Source organism: Nerophis ophidion, linkage group LG19, assembly GCF_033978795.1.
Source record: "Nerophis ophidion isolate RoL-2023_Sa linkage group LG19, RoL_Noph_v1.0, whole genome shotgun sequence".
NCBI lineage: Eukaryota > Metazoa > Chordata > Actinopteri > Syngnathiformes > Syngnathidae > Nerophis > Nerophis ophidion.
Genome location: NC_084629.1, coordinates 296,650 through 316,637, shown reverse-complemented (window position 1 = coordinate 316,637; position 19,988 = coordinate 296,650). Strand labels below are relative to the sequence as shown.

Here is a 19,988-nt window from a genome sequence, read left to right as displayed (position 1 = left end):
GACTGTATTATGCTGATAGTATATATTTGTACCATGAATTGATTAACGTGGACAAGTTGAAAAATGTATTCGGGTGTTACCATTTAGTGGTCAATTGTACGGAATATGTACCAAACTGTGCAATCTACTAATAAAAGTTTCAATCAATCAATCAAAAAATATTTGATGGTTGGGGACAATTTTCCGACACGGAGCGTGGAAATTCCGACCTCCTTAAACGCACCATTAGCATGGTAGCGCTAGCTTTTCAACATGCTATTTTGTTGTTTTTTTTGCTGGTTTTACAAGGAAAGCATTGAGGAGTCGACGCTTAGCTTAGCTATCCAGCGAGCTAGTTCGGCTTTGTTTTTTTTATAGCATTACTATTTTTGTTAAATAGCTGAGATAGGCACCAGCGACCCCCGCGACCCCAAAAGGGAATAAGCGGTAGGGAAATGGATGGATGGTTTTCCATAAAATTTTAATTGTTTTCGTCATAGCTTTTGCCAGGAACTAACTACTCGGGGAGTGTTGGTCTCCCTGCGGATGTCCGGACTCGGTACCTTCCAGCATGGCCAGGTGCATGGCGTCGTTGGCTCGCTTGGGGACGCTCAACATGACCTCCAGGCCGTCTTTGATCTCCCCTTTGCCCTCCTCGCAGCAGGACAGCAACTCCTGCCCGCCGGGAAGTCGAGGACAGTCGTTATTATTATTATAATTATTATTATTATCGTCGTCGTTATCGTCACGCCGGTACCTTCAGCAGCAGTTGGTACTTGGTGATCCTCTGCACGGGTTTGATGAGGTAAGACGAGATGGAATTGGCGAGTCCTCGTCGCTGCTGGATGTCCTGGACACACAAACACACCCATTTTAGCAGCGTGTACCTAATGAAAGGACCACCTTCGCATTGCAGGGGATATGGAAATAATGCATCTGCTGGCAAAGAGGGGTAACTACAACCAGGGGCGTCGCCAGACATATTTCAGTGGGGCACGCGCCCCACTGTTGATCTGCAGTGCCCCAGTAAAAATTTTACCAATAAAAAAAAACGCTTCTGAGTTTTAAGTCTACATAACATAGACAACAGCGCACATACTACTTAATATGGTAATTGATTGCTACTGTATTCACTCCACGAAACAGTGAGCACATGGCTACTTAATATGGTAATTTATTCACGTGTGGATCGAGACTTCGGTTGAGAGAGAGAGAGAAACAGAGAGAGAGAGGGGGGGGGGGGATTCGAATCACTGCTTGAGGTAGGTGACGTTAGCCAACAACAATTTGTTTATTACAATATTTTGATTTTGATTTGACTCAAAATGTAACTTCTAGATGGATTTAAGACAGTTATTCGCCCGCAGCAGAGAAGAAGCGAGGGATGAGAGATGTAAGTGAAGTCCTAGCTAGCTAGGCAACATCATTGTCTTAAGTTGATACTAAGTTAGCTTACGTTATTCCTTGTATCAAGACAAACATATTCATTTGCTGTACAAGCTGTCGGGGGAATTTCCAATGAACATGAAACATAATGTTGGTTATTGTCTGCTGGTTCTGCATCAATGATGATTAGGAGTAAGCATGTGTGAGTTGAGTGCTTCTCAAATGCTTTATCTTCAGGAAGAAAAACATTTTTCCATATCATCAAGTCGTGAGCCAAATTTTTAAATCATTCAAGTTTATTTCAAAGAAAAATAGCACAGTAGACTTGTCTTGTTAATCAATGTGACTTTGCCTAAAATAATCTTGTTTTTTCACCAGAAAAATGGCTACAGCTAAAGCATCTGGTTTTGTTTCCAGAAAAAATAGTAACATTTCTGTATTTGTCTTCAGAAAGATGGCTGAAAATATCGGGTTTTGTTGCCCCATTTAGATTTTTAAAAAATATATTTCCATGTCTGTCCTGAGTCCTCCTCCAACTTGTTAGTCGGTTTGCCTTCTGCTAAAATACTCAATAGTCACTAGAAAAATGGCTAAAAATAACTGGTTTTGTTGCCACAATTAGATTTTTTTCTCCCTAAACTTTTTTTTTTCATGCACACATCTGACTGCGACTCACTGAAAATGACACACAATCCACTTTTATGTCACGACCCACCAGTTGGGAACCACTAGTCAACTGTATAACAGTTACTGTAATATTTCCATGTCTGTCCAGAGTGATTGACCACTTTGCAAAAATGAAAATGAGACGTCACAGTTTACTTCTCAGAAAATGATTCCCTGAACAGACACACGACAGTTCATTTATTCTACTACTGTGGCTTTATTGTTTTGTGTATATTTTATAGTTTTGTGTATCTGAAATAGGATTAGCCAAATTGCCATAAATGGAAATTAAATAATATAAAATAACCCAGAGATGTAGGGGTGCTTTATATTTTGTTTTACTTTTGTAGATGTTAAATTTGCAGATGATCACTGCAATATATATTTCAAAAATATTCATTGCTCTTCCTTTTTGCTTTAACCAGTAGCAGTTTAGAAGTCTGGAGTAAAAAAGTGCACAAGTAGGTCAAATGCATTAGTTAATTTCAGGTGGTTAATCAAAGATCCATACAACATAATCTGATATGATTTCATAGTTTAAAGCACTATTTATGTATTTTTTATGATAAATAAGTGCTAAAAATGTTTTTGCTTGTGCGCTTTGCACGCTCACATGAATTATTAATGCCCCAGGTGTGCCCCGGTACACTATTAGGTCTAGTGACGCCCCTGACTACAACCTCTTATTTTGATCATTGAATCGAGAATACCGTATTTTCTTGGATTGCCGCAGGGCATATAGTATGCGCCTACCTTGAATTACTGCCGGGTCAAACTCGCTTCGCAAAATAATTAGCGCATGCTTAGTATTACCGCCTGGTCAAACTCGTGACGTCACAAGTGACACTTACCCTGTCTTCATTTTCAAAATGGAGGAGGCTGATTTCAATACCGGTAATTTGAAATCGCATAAAGGGAAGAAGATTAAGAGCTATTCAGTAGGATTTAAGGTCCAAGCTTACATCACACTCAACTTTTTACTGCATGCCTTTGGTAAGCGCGGAGTGAGAAGAGGTTTTAAAATAATTAGCGCATGCTTACTTTTACCGCATGCCTTTGGTAAGCGCAGGAGTGAGAAGAGGTTTTGAATTAATTAGTGCCCCGGCGGCAATTCAAGGAAATACGGTATTTCATGTCTTCGCACAGTAAAGGATGTGTTCTCACGTCAAAGAAAGTTCCGGCGTGTTCCAGAATGAGTTGACTGGAGTCGGGTTTGTTTTTGCAATAATCCACGTAGATGTGGAACTTGTCAGCCTGCGGGAGGAACCACAACAATGTTAATAACAATAATAGAGACAAAAATAATAATTACAATAATCATGATAATAAATGATTACACCCATCCATCCATCCATTTCCCACCGCTTATTCCCTTTTGGGGTTGCGGAGGGCGCTGGCGCCTATCTCAGCTACAATGGGGCGGAAGGCGGGGTACACCCTGGACAAGTCGGCTCCTCATCGCAGGGCCAACACAGACAGACGGACAACATTCACACTCACATTCCCACACTAGGGCCAATTTAGTGTTGCCAATCAACCTATCCCCAGGTGCATGTCTTTGGAAGCGGGAGAAAGCCGGAGTACCTGGAGGAACCCACACATTCACGGGGAGAACATGCAAACTCCACACAGAAAGATCCCGAGCCTGGGATTGAACCCAGGACTGCAGGACCTTCGTATTGTGAGGCAGACGCACTAACCCCTCTGCCACCAATAATTACAATAATCATGATAATAAATGATTACACTAATACTAAAAATAATGATAATTATCACAAAAAATAGGGGGGCACGGTGCGACAGGGGTTAGTGCATGTGCCTCACAATACGAAGGTCCTGAGTAGTCCGAGATTCAATCCCGGGCTCGGGATCTTTCTGTGTAGAGTTTGCATGTCCTTCAACCTCTAAAGACATGCAACTGGGGATAGGTTGATTTGCAACACTAAAATTGGCCGCTGTGTGTGAATGTGAGTGCGAATGTTGTCTTGTCAATTTGTGTTGGCCCTGTTATGAGGTGGCGACTTGTCCAGGGTGTACGCCACCTTTCGCCCAAATGCAGCTGAGATAGGCTCCAGCAACCCCAAAAAGGGATAAGCGGTAGGAAATGGATGGATGGATGATAATAAATGATTACAGTAATACTAAAAATAATGATAATTATCACAAAAAATAGGACAGCACGGTGCAACAGGGGTTACTGCATGTGCCTCACAATACAAAGGTCCTGAGTAGTCCGAGGCTCGGGATCTTTCTGTGTAGAGTTTGCATGTCCTCCCACCTCTAAAGACACGCACTTGGGAATAGGTTGATTTGCAACACTAAGATTGGCCCACCCCATCCTCCCGCGACCCCAAAATTGACAAGCGGTAGAAAATGGAAATGGATCACAAAAATAATGACAAGAATACTAAAAATTATAATCATAAAATAATGATGGTAAAACTATAAATAATCATAATATAGTGATTAAAAATTATACCAATAATATTGTTAAAGGTGATAATTATAATACTAATATTATTGATAATAATAAAGTAATGATCATAATAAATTACTGATGATAATAATACTTATGATAATGTTAATATTACCAATATTAATATTACTAATAATACTATTGATAATAATATTACTGACAATACTTATAATAATATAAGTAATAACAACGTTGATGGTGATAATAGTAACACTGAAAATAATAATGATTAAAAGTAGTGATAACAACAATATAAATAATGAAAATAACAATAATGATAGTAGTAATTATAACAATAATAGTGATGATTAAATGATGATAAAATAGTAATAATAATGAAAGTAATAATAATAGTAGAGATAACTATTATAATGACATAATAATATAGTAATAATAATAGTAAAGATAGTAATAACAATAATGATAATTATATCAATAACACTGATAATAAAATAATGATAATAATAATGATATTTATAAAAATACAAATAATAATAATAGTAATTATAACAATAAAATAATGATATTCATGATAATAAGAATAATAATGATAGTAATAACAATAGTAAAAATTATGGAAAATAATAATAATAAATGTTACGATGATGATGATAATGATAATAATAATGCCTTACCCAGGTGACAAAGCAGTGTCCAACATCCTCTGGCAGCTGCTCGTAATTGATCAGCTCCTTCAGGAAAATACTGCAACAACACAGTAAAAGTATGAAAAATACTGCAACAACACAATAAATCTATGAACATACTTCAACAACACAGTAAAAATATAAAAAAGTACTGCAACAACACGGTAAAATAATACAAAATACTGCAACACAATAAAACTATGAATAATACTGCAACAACACAGTAAAAGTACAAAAATACTGAAACAACACAAAAGTATAAAAAAATACTGCAACAACAAAATAAAAGTATAAACAATACTTCAACAACACAGTAAAATAATACAAATACAGCAACAACACAGTAAAATACAAAATACTGCAACGGCACAGAAAAAGTATAACAAATATTGCAACAACACAATCAATAATATTTGAAATACTGTAACAACACAATTTAAGTGTAAAAAAATTACTGGGATATTACAGTAAAGGTATTAAAAAATGGTGCAACAACACAGTAAAAAAATAAAAAATACTGCAACAACACAATAAAAGTATAAAAAAATACTGCAATAACACAATAAAAGTATAAATATTGCTGCAACAACACAATAAAAAAATAAAAAATACTGCAATGCAGTAAAATAATAAAAATACTGCAACAACACAGTAAAAGTATAAAAAGTACTGCAACAACACAATAAAAGTATAAAAAAATACTGCAATGCAGTAAAATAATAAAAATACTGCAACAACACAGTAAAAGTATAAAAAGCACTACAATAACACAATAAAAGTATATAAAAATATTGCAACAACACAATAAAAGTATAAGAAATACTGCAAGAGCACAATAAAAGTATAAAAAAAAATACTGCAACAACACAACAAAAGAATAACAAATACTGCATTCAAAGAATACAAGTCATATGTTGTCAATGAAAATACTGGGCTTGATTAGGCAGGTTTTGAGTCTTTTTCCAACTTGTGCACAAAGTTCCAACTAAAAAAAAACTTCTCAGACGTTCTTACAAATGTCTCCTGAAAGGAGCAAAGATGTCCTTGAAGTACAGGATGATGAAGGCAGCCAGGAGAGAAGGAGCAGTCCACCTCCACAAAGCAGCACAAGACCACTCAGTTTTTAAATGTCTTTACATTAAAATGTTTGATTTTGTCTTGAAAATACTTTTAGCATTGAAAAAAACACCTTTTCTTTAATAAGTTAATTAACAATAAGCAATAATCCACCACAAAACTGTTTTAAGGGAATGTTTTGTCATTAATGGTAAATGAAAAGGCTGTTGGTCTTTTTTTTTTAGCAAGAAAAGTTGAAACATGTTTTCATTGTAAATCGGCTACACAATAAAATATTGAGTGGAAGCTGTTAGAAGTGCAACTTTATTCTGTTTTTGGAGTTCCTCAGAGACTCGTTTGAGGTCCACTTGTATTTTTTCTTTGATGAAAAAAAAATGTTATGTTATAAAAAAAATCCATCTTTGACAAATTAGTTGGATTTAAAGGGTGACCACTTTGAAACATTTTAGGAAAATATTTCACATGTTTTTCCTGTAATATTTATTTTAATTATTTTATTTTTTTTACACAAAGAAAAGAAAAGACATTAAAAAAAAGATATGTAATATTTATGGATATGTTTGAGGATGCTGAAAGATTTGAAGTGTTTAAAATAAAAAATATTTTAATATATGTGTCCGTTTTTTCAGCTGATGAGGGACAGTGTGAATTTTTGGGAAAGAAAATACTGATAATAATGCATCAAAATCAGTGTTGTTATGAATTATTTACAGATACACACAAATATATATAAATATATATATAGATACATACAGATATATGTATATATATACATATATAAACATATATATGCTTTAAGTACATATAGATGTATATATATTTATATATACACATATATACATGTATTTATACGTACATATATATGTATATACACACATGTATATATATATACAGTATATATATATACATATGTATGTATATATAAACATATATAAGTTTTTTAAATACATATATGTGTATATATATACATATACACACACACACATATACATATATTTATACGTATATATATATGCATATATACACACATATGTACATATATATATATACATATATATATATATTATGTATGTATATATATTTATACATACATAAATATATATACATGTGTGTATATAAACATATATATACATACATACATACATATACATATATATATATATATATATATATATATATTGGGGTGTAACAGTACGTGTATTTGTATTGAACCGTTTCGGTACGGGGGTTCCGGTTCGGTGCGGAGGAGTACTGAATGAGTTTCACACGAACATATGAAGCAGCCTTCTATGCTAAAGTCTTCACAAGCTGCTCCGCTCCGTTCTGCCTCTGTCTCCTACACAGCACAGAGCATTGTCCAACCCACACAACCATCTGATTGGTTACAACCGTAGCGGTAACAAGCCAATCAGCAGTGCGTATTCAGAGCACATGTAGTCAGCGCTTCAGCGTCAAGCAGATAGGCGTTTAACAGGGGAGCAACGGACTCTCCCCAAATTATACTAAACACTTCCAAGTCAACTACTTTCTAAACATCACTATGAGCCCGTTGATCTTATAGAAACATACTGCAGCTCAGCTCACTTGCAGTCCTGGCTTTAGGTGAAGGCTAGTTAGCTTTTAGCGCAACCTTAGCTCATTTTGCGGTGTGTGTGTGTCTGTGTGTGCGTGCGTGCATACGTGTGCGCATGTGTGTGTGTGTGTGTGTGTGTGTGTGTGTATGTGTATGTGTTACGGACAGTGTTGATTGAGGTATGTTGAAGCAGCAAAGAAGGACATTATGTTAAATGAAGAGTTTCTGTCTCTGATAGTGTATATAATAATGTAAGTGCATCATAAAGCCGACATGACAGGGATGAATAGTCTCTCCTATTGCTATTGTACTATTTTTCAGCTATAGTTACATTAATCATTAGTAATGTAGCAGCCTAGTTTTGAATCGCAGGGTCCCTGCTATCACATGTTAATACAAATATAACATTTACATAATAAACATCAACTACAGGCTTCCCCAATGCTGTAATAAATTAAGCATGAAGAGTTGACTTGAAACTGTTTAATGTTGCACTTTTTATACGTAGAAGAAAAGTTGTGTCATTTTATTTCATCTAAGCAACAACTTGAGGCAGTTTAATGTGGATTATCGTGGGCAGAATTATTATAGTGTTCCCAATGTTAAAAGGATCAAGCCATTGTTTACAAATTTGGTAAATAAATAACCAAAAAATTTATATTTTGTTGTTTTCTTACTGTACCGAAAATGAACCGAACCGTGACCTATAACCAAAAAATTTATATTTTGTTGTTTTCTTACTGTACCGAAAATGAACCGAACCGTGACCTCTAAACCAAGGTACGTACCGAACCGAAATTTTTGTGTACCGTTACACCCCTAATATATATATATATATATATATATATATATATATATATATATATATGACTTACTTATAACACTTTTTTGTCTGTTTTTCCTGGCTTATTAGACTTAACATAGTTTTAAAGGAAGTGGAGACGCGGGTTCAAAAGGAGAAAAGTTGGACTAATCCCTAAAGAGCAGACTTCCTTCTGAGTTCCTCACTTGTTGTGGAAGTCGTAGATGTCCTGTATGTTGCCGAAGATGACGTGCTCTCTGTTGGCGATGGCGGGCGGGATGTCGTCACCGCCTTTGGTCATGTCCCACAGGTAGGTCTGACGAAGCAGGACACACATCACGTTAGCACGTGCCTGAGAAGGTAGCCATCGGGGACGTTCTCACCTCCAGACATTCCTGTAGGTCTCGGACGTACGTCTTCTCGGTCTGCAGGAGCTCGGCCATGATGAACCTGAGACGGTGTTTGTTTGTCAACAAATGCTTTGACTTCTTGTGGTACAATAAACAACGTGAAGGGATTCGAGAGGCATGTGAACTGAAGGTACTTGCTCATTTGGTGGCGATTGTTCTATGGTGACACCTAGTGGTCACAATAATTCATGACGTGAAGGTCATGATGCGGTAATTTGAACGATGCGGACACGTTTGTTACTGTATACTTTCTAATATGCATTGAAATTTTGATATTTTTTTATATTTGTTTATATTGACAAGTGTTCAGTTTAACACTGCAATATTGTTCAACTAAAATATACAATTTCAGAAGAGATTACATACAAACGCTGACATGCGTGAGCCGAACTGAAATGCTAACGGTTAGCATGTGTCAAGTAGCAAGTTATATGACTGAGGTGTACGGCGGTACAATTAGCAAGAAAAGTTAGCATGCTGATGTTAGAATGCTAGCATGCTAACAATTACAATGCTAGCAGGCTAGTTTTAGCGTGCTAAAAATTAGCATGTGTCAAATGCCAAGCTGTATGACTGAGGTGTACGGCTTTAAAATTAGCAAGACAATTTAGCGTGCTAACCATACAATGCTAGCCTGCTAAAGTTGGCATGCTAACAATTAGCATACTTGCATGCTAAAGTTGGTACGCTAACACTTAGAATGCTAGCATGCTAATGCTAGCGTGCTAACGATTATCATATCACATGATATTACACACAAGTAAACACGCAACCGGACTGTTTGTATCGCACATGATATCACACACAAGTAAATATGCTGCAGGACTGCTGGTATCGCACATGGTATCACACAAATGTAAACACGCTTCAGGACTGCTTGTATCGCGCATAATATCACACAATTTACATGCAAGCATACGATACCTGTGTTATTTGCTGATATTATTTTCACATTCAGCGCAAGACAGCCCTATTATACAGTACTGGCATATACGTTGCATATCGATACCAGAATTGGTCACACCGAGGCCGAACTAAACTACAAACCTGTTTTGCTGTTAACTCAGGATATCAATGAATAATAAATTATATTTTATCAGTATTAGATGTAATTGTGACTTACTCTTTCTTACGAGCAGACTTCCTCTTCTCCTCGTTGACCTCGTGACTGGGGTCACGCAGTTTGACTTCGGGGTCGTCCGTCAGGCTGGCGGGAATGATGTCCAGCTCCAAGTCCTTGTTGTCCTGGCGATCAGAAGACAAAAGACAATAAAACATACAGTAATAACAAAAATAATAACAATAATACAAAAACATAATAATAATAAAATCAACAATAATAATAACATAACTATATTAACAATAATAGAATAGAATAGAATAGAATAGAACAGAAAGTACTTTATTGATCCCTGGGGGAAATTCAGCACCACAGTTCGCTCACAATAAACAATAATAATAATAATAATAAATAATATATGACATATATTATATATATCTAATATATATTATATATATAATATATATGGTTCTCATAGTCATCATTGTCACCGACGTCCCACTGGGTCATTATTGTCACCAATGTCCCACTGGGTGTGAGTTTTCCTTGCCCTTATGTGGGCCTACCGAGGATGTCGTGGTGGTTTGTGCAGCCCTTTGAGACACTAGTGATTTAGGGCTATATAAGTAAACATTGATTGATTGATTGATAATATATGAATAATATAAATATATTCTACATTTAAGTGCAGTCAAGAAGGATTATACAGTCTGATGGCTGTATAATAATACTAATGTATAATAATAACAAATATAGAAATATAACAATAATATATAACAATAATAATAACGACAATAATAATAATAACAACAACAACAATAATCTTAATGATAGCAGTAGTAATAATAACAATTATAATAACAATAAATATAAAAAATTATAATCATTACAATAAAACCAATAATAATGAGGATAAGAATAGTAACAATAATAATAACCATAATTATAAATACTAATAATAACAAATAACAACAAAAATAATAATAGTAATGACAATAATATTAATAACAAATATTATTAATAATATTAATACATTTAAGAACAAATAATATGACATTAATAATAATAATAACAAAAACAATAATAACAATAAAGTAAATGTAGTACTGTCCACCTCAGAGGAGACGCCCAGGGTCTTCTCCAGGCCCTCCTGGTACTTGGCCATGCGCAGGGAGAAGTCTCGGTAGCGTCGGTCCACTGTGCTGACCCATCGCTTCAGCTCTGACACGTGGGCGTGGCCTTTCTCTACCAGGTTGTCTGCCAGCTGGATGAGGAGCTTCACCTTCTCCTTGGTTTGCTGCACACACAACCTTCTTAACCTGCTTGTGCTCGCCACATCATAGTTAAACAACCTTCTCACAGGTGGTGCCACTCCACTAAATCTGCTTTTTTAGTACCAAACAACATAAAGCTGCAACAGAAGTGACAATGTTGGAATGAACATTGTTGTGCTTCATGTTGTATGTCCTTGCATATATTTTTGTATGTATACACTTGTATATATTCTGTATACTGTATATTTTGTAAATATCTTATATAGTTTTATATATTTGTATATATTTTTGTACATATACCTGTATATATTTTTGTACATATACCTGTATATATTTTTGTACATATACCTGTATATATGTTTGCATGTACTTGTATATATTTGTAAAAATGTTTGTATATTTTTGTATTTATTTGTATATATTTTTGTTTACTATTTTATATGTTTTGGTATATACTGTACTTGTATATATTTGTGTAAATATGTATATATATATTTGTATATGTTTTTGTATGTACTTGTATATATTTGTAATTTTTTTGTATATACTTTTATATATTTGTAATTTTTGGTATATATTCGTATATATTTCGTAGGTACTTGTATATATTTGTAAATTTGTTGTATATATAGTATGTACTTATATATATTTTTGAATATATTGTTAGATATTTTTGTATGTACTTGTAGATATTTGCATATTTTTGGTATATATTTTTATATATTTGTGAATGTACTTGTATATATTTATAAGCTGTTGGAATATATTTGTATATATTTTGTATGTACTTGTACATATTTTTGTATGTACTTGTATTTATTTGTAAATTTGTTGTATATATTTGTACATTTTTTGTAAGTATTTGTATATATTTTTGTATGTACTTGTATATATTTTTTATTCATTGTTGTATTTACTTGTATATATTTGTACATTTTTGGTATATATTTGTATATATTTTTGCATGTACTTGTATATTTTTGTAATTGTTTGCATATCTTTTTCTATGTACTTGTATACATTTTTCTAAATACTTGTATATATTTTTGTATGAACTTGTATATATTTGTAATTTTTTTGTATATATTTCTGTATGTACTTGAACATATGTTTGTATATATTTTTGTATGTACGTGTATATATTTGCACATTTTTGGTATATATTTTTTATGTACTTGTATATATTTGTATTTGTTTGTATACATATGTAATTTTTTGTATGCATTTGTATATATTTTGTATGTACTTGTATATATTTGTGAATGTTCTTGTATATATTTATACATTTTTTTGTATATATTTTGTATGTAGTTGTACATGTTTGTATATATTTTTGTATGGACTTGTATAGATGTGTATATATTTTAGTGCATACTTATATACATTTAGTAAATATGTAGGTATATTTGTGTACATCTATTTCTTGTCCATATAGAAGTGGTTGAGTTCCTCAGGAAAGATGTAAAGCAGATTTCCACCAAGGCGATACGGCCATGCTGTATCATCCTCCTCACCTTGGCACTGAGTCGGAAGTGATGGTGGTCGTTGAGCAACTGCTGCGTTTCCTTGCTGCTGTCGCCAGGTGAGGTGTGCTTGGCCAGGTAGACCTCACCTGTGTCCTGGATCCAATCCAGAGCCTTCCCGGTCACACACAAATCACTCATGGTATCATAGTCGCTCTTCAAATCCTTTTCCCATACATAACACATACCAGATGTGCCTGCACAGACACACGCACACACACACACACACACACACACACACACACACACACACCTGCTTGGCGCTGCGTTCAAAGACCAAGTACTGCTGACACTGGTCCAGCCGTCTCTTCTTCAGAGTCCAGAAGTGCAGGACTCGGTTCTCCCTCTGCAGCAGCTCGTTGAGAATGGCTGCCACACCAGAAAAAAAAGTATTTGACCTGATGAGCTTTGACCCCCTCCCCCCCAACCACAGGCTGCTGACCTTTGACCTGCTGCTCGGGCCCTCTGGTGTGACTCGCGGCCCCCGGCATGCCCACGTTGTTCCTGTGGATGTACTTGAGGAAGACCTCGGCGTTCCTCCGGGCCAACGTGCACGCCTGAAGGTTAGCGACATAGCATTGAAGCTAAAACACCATATCGCATCTTAGCGTGCGTGTATCATATTTAACCAGGCTCTATCGAATTGCAACTTAGTATCAACATAGTATCGCAAGTTATCAGTACTCACACTATATCATATTATCTCCGTCTATAAATTGATGCATCGTGGTATCCTATTATTGTATCCTCCCTACATTATTTTTAATGGCATGGTATCGCATCACATGATAATACATTGTATCTCTTGATCCTATGTCATTGCATCATATCGTATATTGTAATACATCTTGGTATCTCATTGTAACTGAATTATCGTATCGACTTGTGTCATATGGTATCATAGCACTTAGAACCAACCGGTTGTCCATCCAGCACATACAAAATCAGATCATATCGTGTTTAATTTCATCTACTAATGTGATATTTATAAGGAACATCCAATATATTTCATACATAATAATCAAACTATAAATGACCCTAAGGAAATAACGGATGCTTTTAACACCTTCTTTGTCAATGTTGGACCCAATTTAGCAAATGAAATTGTACAACCTGAAAACAGTGTCAAATTCAATGAACAAACCATTCAAAGAAACTTAGAATTGTTTCTCATTTCTCCTGCTCATGAAAGTGAAATCACAGAAATTGTACATTCTCAGAAAAAGAAGAAGACAGCAGTCCGTCCATCCATCCATTTCCTACCGCTTATTCCCTTTGGGGTCGCGGGGGGCGCTGGTGCCTACCTCAGCTCCAATCCGGCGGAAGGCGGGCTACAACCTGGACAAGTCGCCACCTCATCGCAGGGCACTTTCTAAATATGTGCAGGAAAACACTGCTATTCCCTCACTGCTTTTGGGCAATTTACTTGCCTACTGACTTGGTTTGAGCCATTTCCTTTGCATACTTCTACGACTTGGACATTTCTCTGATCAAAGAAATTGTTGATTTTATAGCTGTTCCCTTCACTTATATATGTAATGTTTCTTGTATAAAAGGTGTCTTTCCAATGAAAATGGCAAAAGTTCTAACCATCTTCAAAAGTGAAGATGAGCATAAGTTCTCCAACTATAGACCTTTTTCATTACTCTCATAATTGTCAAAAATCCTTGAAAAATTATTTGTATCAAGATTAGACAGTTTTGTTGATAAGCACCACTTTCTAAGTGAACACCAATACGGTTTTTGATCAAACAAGTCTACTTCCATGGCAGTGATGGAATTAGTTGAAGTGGTAACTAATGCAATTGATAAGAAGGAGTTTGCTGTTGGTGTTTTTAATGACCTGAGCAAGGCCTTTGACATCATCGATCACACATTACTTTTAAACAAAATGTAGAGGTATGGTGTCAGAGGTCTTGCTCATGATTGGTTGAAAAGTTATCTTGGTGGCATAGAACAGTATGTGCATATTAACAATGTAGATTCAGATAAAAAGATTATAACACATGTAGTACCCCAAGGTTCTGTTCTGGGACCAAAATTGTTTTTATTGTATATCAATGATATCTATAAAGTCTTTAAAAAACTCCACTGTATTTTCTTTGCTGATGATACAAGCCTGTACTGTTCTGGGCAAGACATTGGCCAGCTCATAGAGCCTGTAGAGCATGAGTGTCAAACTCTGGCCCGCGGGCCAGATTTGGCCCGCCATGTAATTTAATTTGGCCCTTGAGGCAATATCAAATAAACATTAGAGCTGGCCCGCCGGCATTATACAGTGGCTGTGCCGCTGTAACACCGCATTCACCGCTAATATTCATACTTGCCAACCCTCCCGATTTTCCCGGGAGACTTCCGAAGTTCAGTGCCCCTCCCGAAAATCTCCCTGGGCAACCATTCTCCCGAATATCTCCCGATTTCCACCCGGACAACAATATTGGGGGCTGTGCCTTAAAGGCACTGCCTTTAACATTCTTTAAAACCTGTCTTCACGTCCGCTTATCCTCCATACAAACAGCTTCATAATGTAAGCGGCTTATACACACTCATAAGTGAATGCAACTCATACTTGGTCAACAGCCATACAGGTGACACTTGAGGGTGGCCGTATAAACAACTTTAACACTGTTACAAATATGTGCCACACTGTAAACCCACATCAAACAAGAATAACAAACACATTTCGGGAGAACATCCGAACCGTAACACAACAGAACAAATACCCAGAACCCCTTGCAGCACTAACTCTTCCGGGACACTACAATACACGCTACCACCTAAAAGGTTAATTTGTTCAACCTTGGCCCGCGGCTTTGTTCAGTTTTAAATTTTGGCCCACACTGTATTTGAGTTTGACACCCCTGCTGTACAGAGTGAACTCCACATACTAAAGCATTGGTTTTATGCCAATAAACTATCATCCCATCCATCCATTTTCTACCGCTTATTCCCTTTGGGGTAGCTGAGATAGGCGCTGGTGACTATTTCAGCTACAATCGGGCGGAAGGCGTGGTACACCCTGGACAAGTCGCCACCACATCGCATCAATCAACCTAAATAAAATAAGATATATATTTTTGAAAATAGGAAAAAAAACATGAAGTGTCACATACAAATTGATGATATGGAAATAGAAAGGTTGTATTCAACAACATTTTGGGGACTCTATATAGATGATGAATTAAATTAGAAACTACACAAACTTACTCAAGACAAGGATGGCAAAAATTATGGCTATGTTACATTAAATTAAAAACTCTGTAAATCAAAAGGCTCTTAACATGTTATGTAATGATTTCGTACTCCCATATCTTAAATATTGTGTTGAAATCTGGGGCAACAATTACAATTCAAACATCAACTCTATGTTCTTACTTCAAAAGAAAGCTATTAGAATTGTAAATGATGCGGGTTATCATGACCCTACCAATGCTCTGTTTATTAAATTAAAAACATTAAAACTGCATGGTCTTGTTGACCTCAACACTGCTATTGTGACATACAAAGCTCATAACCGCATGCTGCCTGGGTGTCTACAGGAGAGGTTCAAACCCAGGGAGAGTCCCCATGACCTCAGAGGTTCAGCTGTCTTTCAGAAAGCAAACAAAAGAACGAGCTTAAAAAGTAGATGTGCTTTTGTCAGTGGGGGGGTCATCTGTGGAACAGCTTGGATGATTCCTTTAAATGTTCCAGTTCCATTCACACATTTAGAAACACTTTAAGACCAATGTCTAGGAAAAATATATCACTTTTGAATCAACACAGTAGTTAATGCTATGATCAATGTTAACTAAAAGCTTAAATAAATAAATAAATGGGTTGTACTTGTATAGCGTTTTTCTACCTTCAAGGTACTCAAAGCGCTTTGACATTACTTCCACATTTACCCATTCACACACACATTCACACACTGATGGAGGGAGCTGCCATGCAAGGCGCCAACCAGCACCCATCAGGAGCAAGGGTGAAGTGTCTTGCTCAGGACACAACGGACGTGACGAGGTTGGTTTTAGGTGGGATTTGAACCAGTGACCCTCAGGTTGCGCACGGCCACTCTTCCACTGCGCCACGCCGTCCCCGTGGGATAATGTGGGATATAAATAACAATGTAAGTATAAATGTTTGTATATAATATATAATTGGTGCAAAGGTTTAACTAACACGTGTACAAGGATATTTCACAAGTCTTTACTGTGTATATAATTGAACAGTGTTTATGTTGTGTACAAGGTGTATTTATAGTATGTTGTGCAAAGGAAATTTCATAATTTTTGGAAGCTCATCTTGTATTTGACATTGTTTATAGGGTTAGGCGCAGAAAGTCTTCAACTTCAGCCTAAACCCTTTCGGTCTGCAACATTTTCTAATTATGAATGTACAACTGTTTGTTTATGTGAAACTGTTTGTTCATTTTGTTGACCATTGACCGAAAAAATAATCAACTAATTAACTAACTAATATTCGCGTAGTGCAAGAATGTATCGTACCTTATCTTACCTACTTATGGTATGGAACTGTATCATATGGTATCATAGCACATACAAAATCAAAATCATATCATATCATATCTTCTTTTATCGACTAATGTGAAATTTGCATAGTGCAACAATGTATCGTACCTTATCTTATCTATTTATGGTATCAAATTGTATCGTAGCACACAGAATCAGATGTTATCGTATCTAATTTTATCGACTAATGTGATATTTGCGTATCGTAGCACACAGAATCAGATGTTATCGTATCTAATTTTATTGAGTAATGTGATATTTGCGTCGAGCGACATATTGTGTTGTTTACTTCTGGTATCCAATTGTCTCTTATGGTACCATAGTAGACGGAATCATATTGTAACGTATCTTACTTCATCGACTTGTTATATTTGCACAGCACAACATATTGTATCGTATTGTATCGTACCATACCTACGTATGGTATCGAATTATATCATGTAGTATCAAATCACAGGGAATAAAACAATATGTTGTCGGATATCGTTGTATCATACAGTATTGCACAGGATATGATGACAAGGCAGAAAGGCGGGACTTAAACAGGAAGTCAAAGTCCTCGCAAGAGGAGCAACACGTGCGGACTGAACTTTGAAGTAGCTTTGAATATTATTATTTGAGCTTATTAATATTATTGCATGATAATTGGTTATTAACTGTTATTTATATTGTTATATAACAAGAAGAAAAAAGTGACCTTAAGGAAAGCTTCCTTCTGCTCCAGGTGTTTGCTGATGAGAGGCAGGAGGTGCTCGCACTCTGCCAGCGCGCCAACTTTCTCCTGAGTGCCGCACCAGTCCTCGTCACGGCGATACTCCTGCTCCAGGCTTTCCAGCACGCTGCACACCTGGATGTAGCAATAGCCTTGTTAGCATCATTAGCTTTGATAGCATGTTTAGCTCTGTTAACGTTTTTAGCTTTGGTAGTATAGTAAGCTTTGTTAGCATTGTAAGCTTTGTTAACATTGTTAGCTTCGTTAACATGGTTAGCATTAGGGGTGTGGGAAAAATCGATTCGAATACAAATCGAATCGAATACAATGTGCAATTCAGAATCGATTCTCATTTTTAAAAAATCAATTTTTTATAATTTAATTTTTTTAATTTATTTACTTATTTTTTATCAATCCAACAAAACCACTACACAGCAATACCATAACAATGCAATCCAATTCCAAAACCAAACCTGACCCAGCAACACTCAGAACTGCAATAAACAGAGCAATTGAGAGGAGACAAACACGACACAGAACAAACAAAAGTAGTGAAACAAAAATGAATATTATCAACAACAGTATCAATATCAGTTATAATTTCAGCATAGCATTGATTAAAAATCCCTCATTAACATTATCATTAGATGTTTATAAAAAATTTTAAAAAAGAACAATAGTGTCACAGTGGCTTACACTTGCATCGCATCTCATAAGCTTGACAACACACTGTGTCCAATGTTTTCCCAAAGATAAAATAAGTAATATTTTTGGTTCGTTTAATAGTAAAAACAAATTTACATTATTGCAATCAGTTGATAAAACATTGTCCTTTACTATTATAAAAGCTTTTTTTTTTAAATCTATTACTCTGCTAGCATGTCAGCAGACTGGGGTAGATCCTGCTGAAATCCTATGTATTGAATTAATTCAGAATCGTTTTGAATTGAAAAAAAAAAAGTTTTTGAAAAGAGAATTGCGTTGAATCGAAAAAGTCGATATATTTTTGAATCGCGACCCCAAGAATCGATATCGAATTGAATCATGGGACACCCAAAGATTCGCATCCCTAGTTAGCATCGTTAACCTCGACAACATGGTTAAGCATGGTAAGCATTGTTAAATTAGTTAGGTTTATTAGCATGTTAGCTTTGTCAGCATTGTTAGTATGTTAGCATTGTTAGCATCACTTACATGGTTAACATTGTAAGCTTTGTTAGCATCGTTAGCTTCCTTAACATGGTTAGCTTAGTTAACATTGTTAGAATGGTTAGCATAGGTAACTTCGATAAGATGGTTAGCATCGTTAGCATTGTTAACATCTTTAGCTATATTAGCATTGCTACTTTCTTTAGCTTTGTTAACATGGTTAGCTTCATTAGCATGGTAAGCATCGCAAGCTTCGTTAGCTTTGTTATCATGGTTAGCTTCGTTAATATGGTTAGCATCATTAGATTCGTTGGATTTGTTAGCATCGTTAGCTTTATTAGCATTGTTAGGTTCAGTAACTTCGTTAACATGGTTAGCATCGTTAACTCCGTTAAATGGTAAATGCTCAAGGTAGGAGACTATTTCCACATTCACCCATTCACACACACAATCACACATTGATGGCGGGGGCTGCCATGCAAGGCGCTAACCATGACCCATCAGGAGCAAGGGTGAACTGTCACAACGGACGGGACTAGGATGGCGGAAGCGGGCGATCGAATCAAGAACTCTCAGGTTGCTTGCCAGCCGCTCTACCACCCGAGCCACGCTGTCCCCTGGCTAGCATGGTTACCATTCCTAGCATCATTAGCCATGTCAACATGGTAAGCATCGTTCTCATTGTTAATTTTGTTAACATGGTTGGCATAGTTAACATTGCTAGCTTTGTTTGATTGATTGAT

The 19,988-nt window shown here is 35.9% G+C and overlaps 1 protein-coding gene across 2 annotated transcripts in view; it reads right to left on the bottom strand.

The window, feature by feature from the left end:
* The window catches only part of LOC133537848 (kalirin-like), a 229,473-nt gene that overhangs the window by 112,188 nt on the left and 97,297 nt on the right, over positions 1-19,988 (bottom strand). For both annotated transcript variants that reach the window (XM_061878920.1, XM_061878919.1), the window contains exons 23-34: positions 18,082-18,231; positions 13,316-13,430; positions 13,127-13,242; positions 12,865-12,987; positions 11,191-11,373; positions 10,140-10,261; positions 8,990-9,056; positions 8,813-8,922; positions 5,143-5,212; positions 3,196-3,285; positions 737-829; positions 543-654 (exon numbers count right to left, since the gene is read on the bottom strand). In XM_061878920.1, the coding sequence (XP_061734904.1) occupies positions 543-654; positions 737-829; positions 3,196-3,285; positions 5,143-5,212; positions 8,813-8,922; positions 8,990-9,056; positions 10,140-10,261; positions 11,191-11,373; positions 12,865-12,987; positions 13,127-13,242; positions 13,316-13,430; positions 18,082-18,231 (1,351 nt within the window). The remainder of the gene's footprint in view (positions 1-542; positions 655-736; positions 830-3,195; positions 3,286-5,142; positions 5,213-8,812; positions 8,923-8,989; positions 9,057-10,139; positions 10,262-11,190; positions 11,374-12,864; positions 12,988-13,126; positions 13,243-13,315; positions 13,431-18,081; positions 18,232-19,988) is intronic.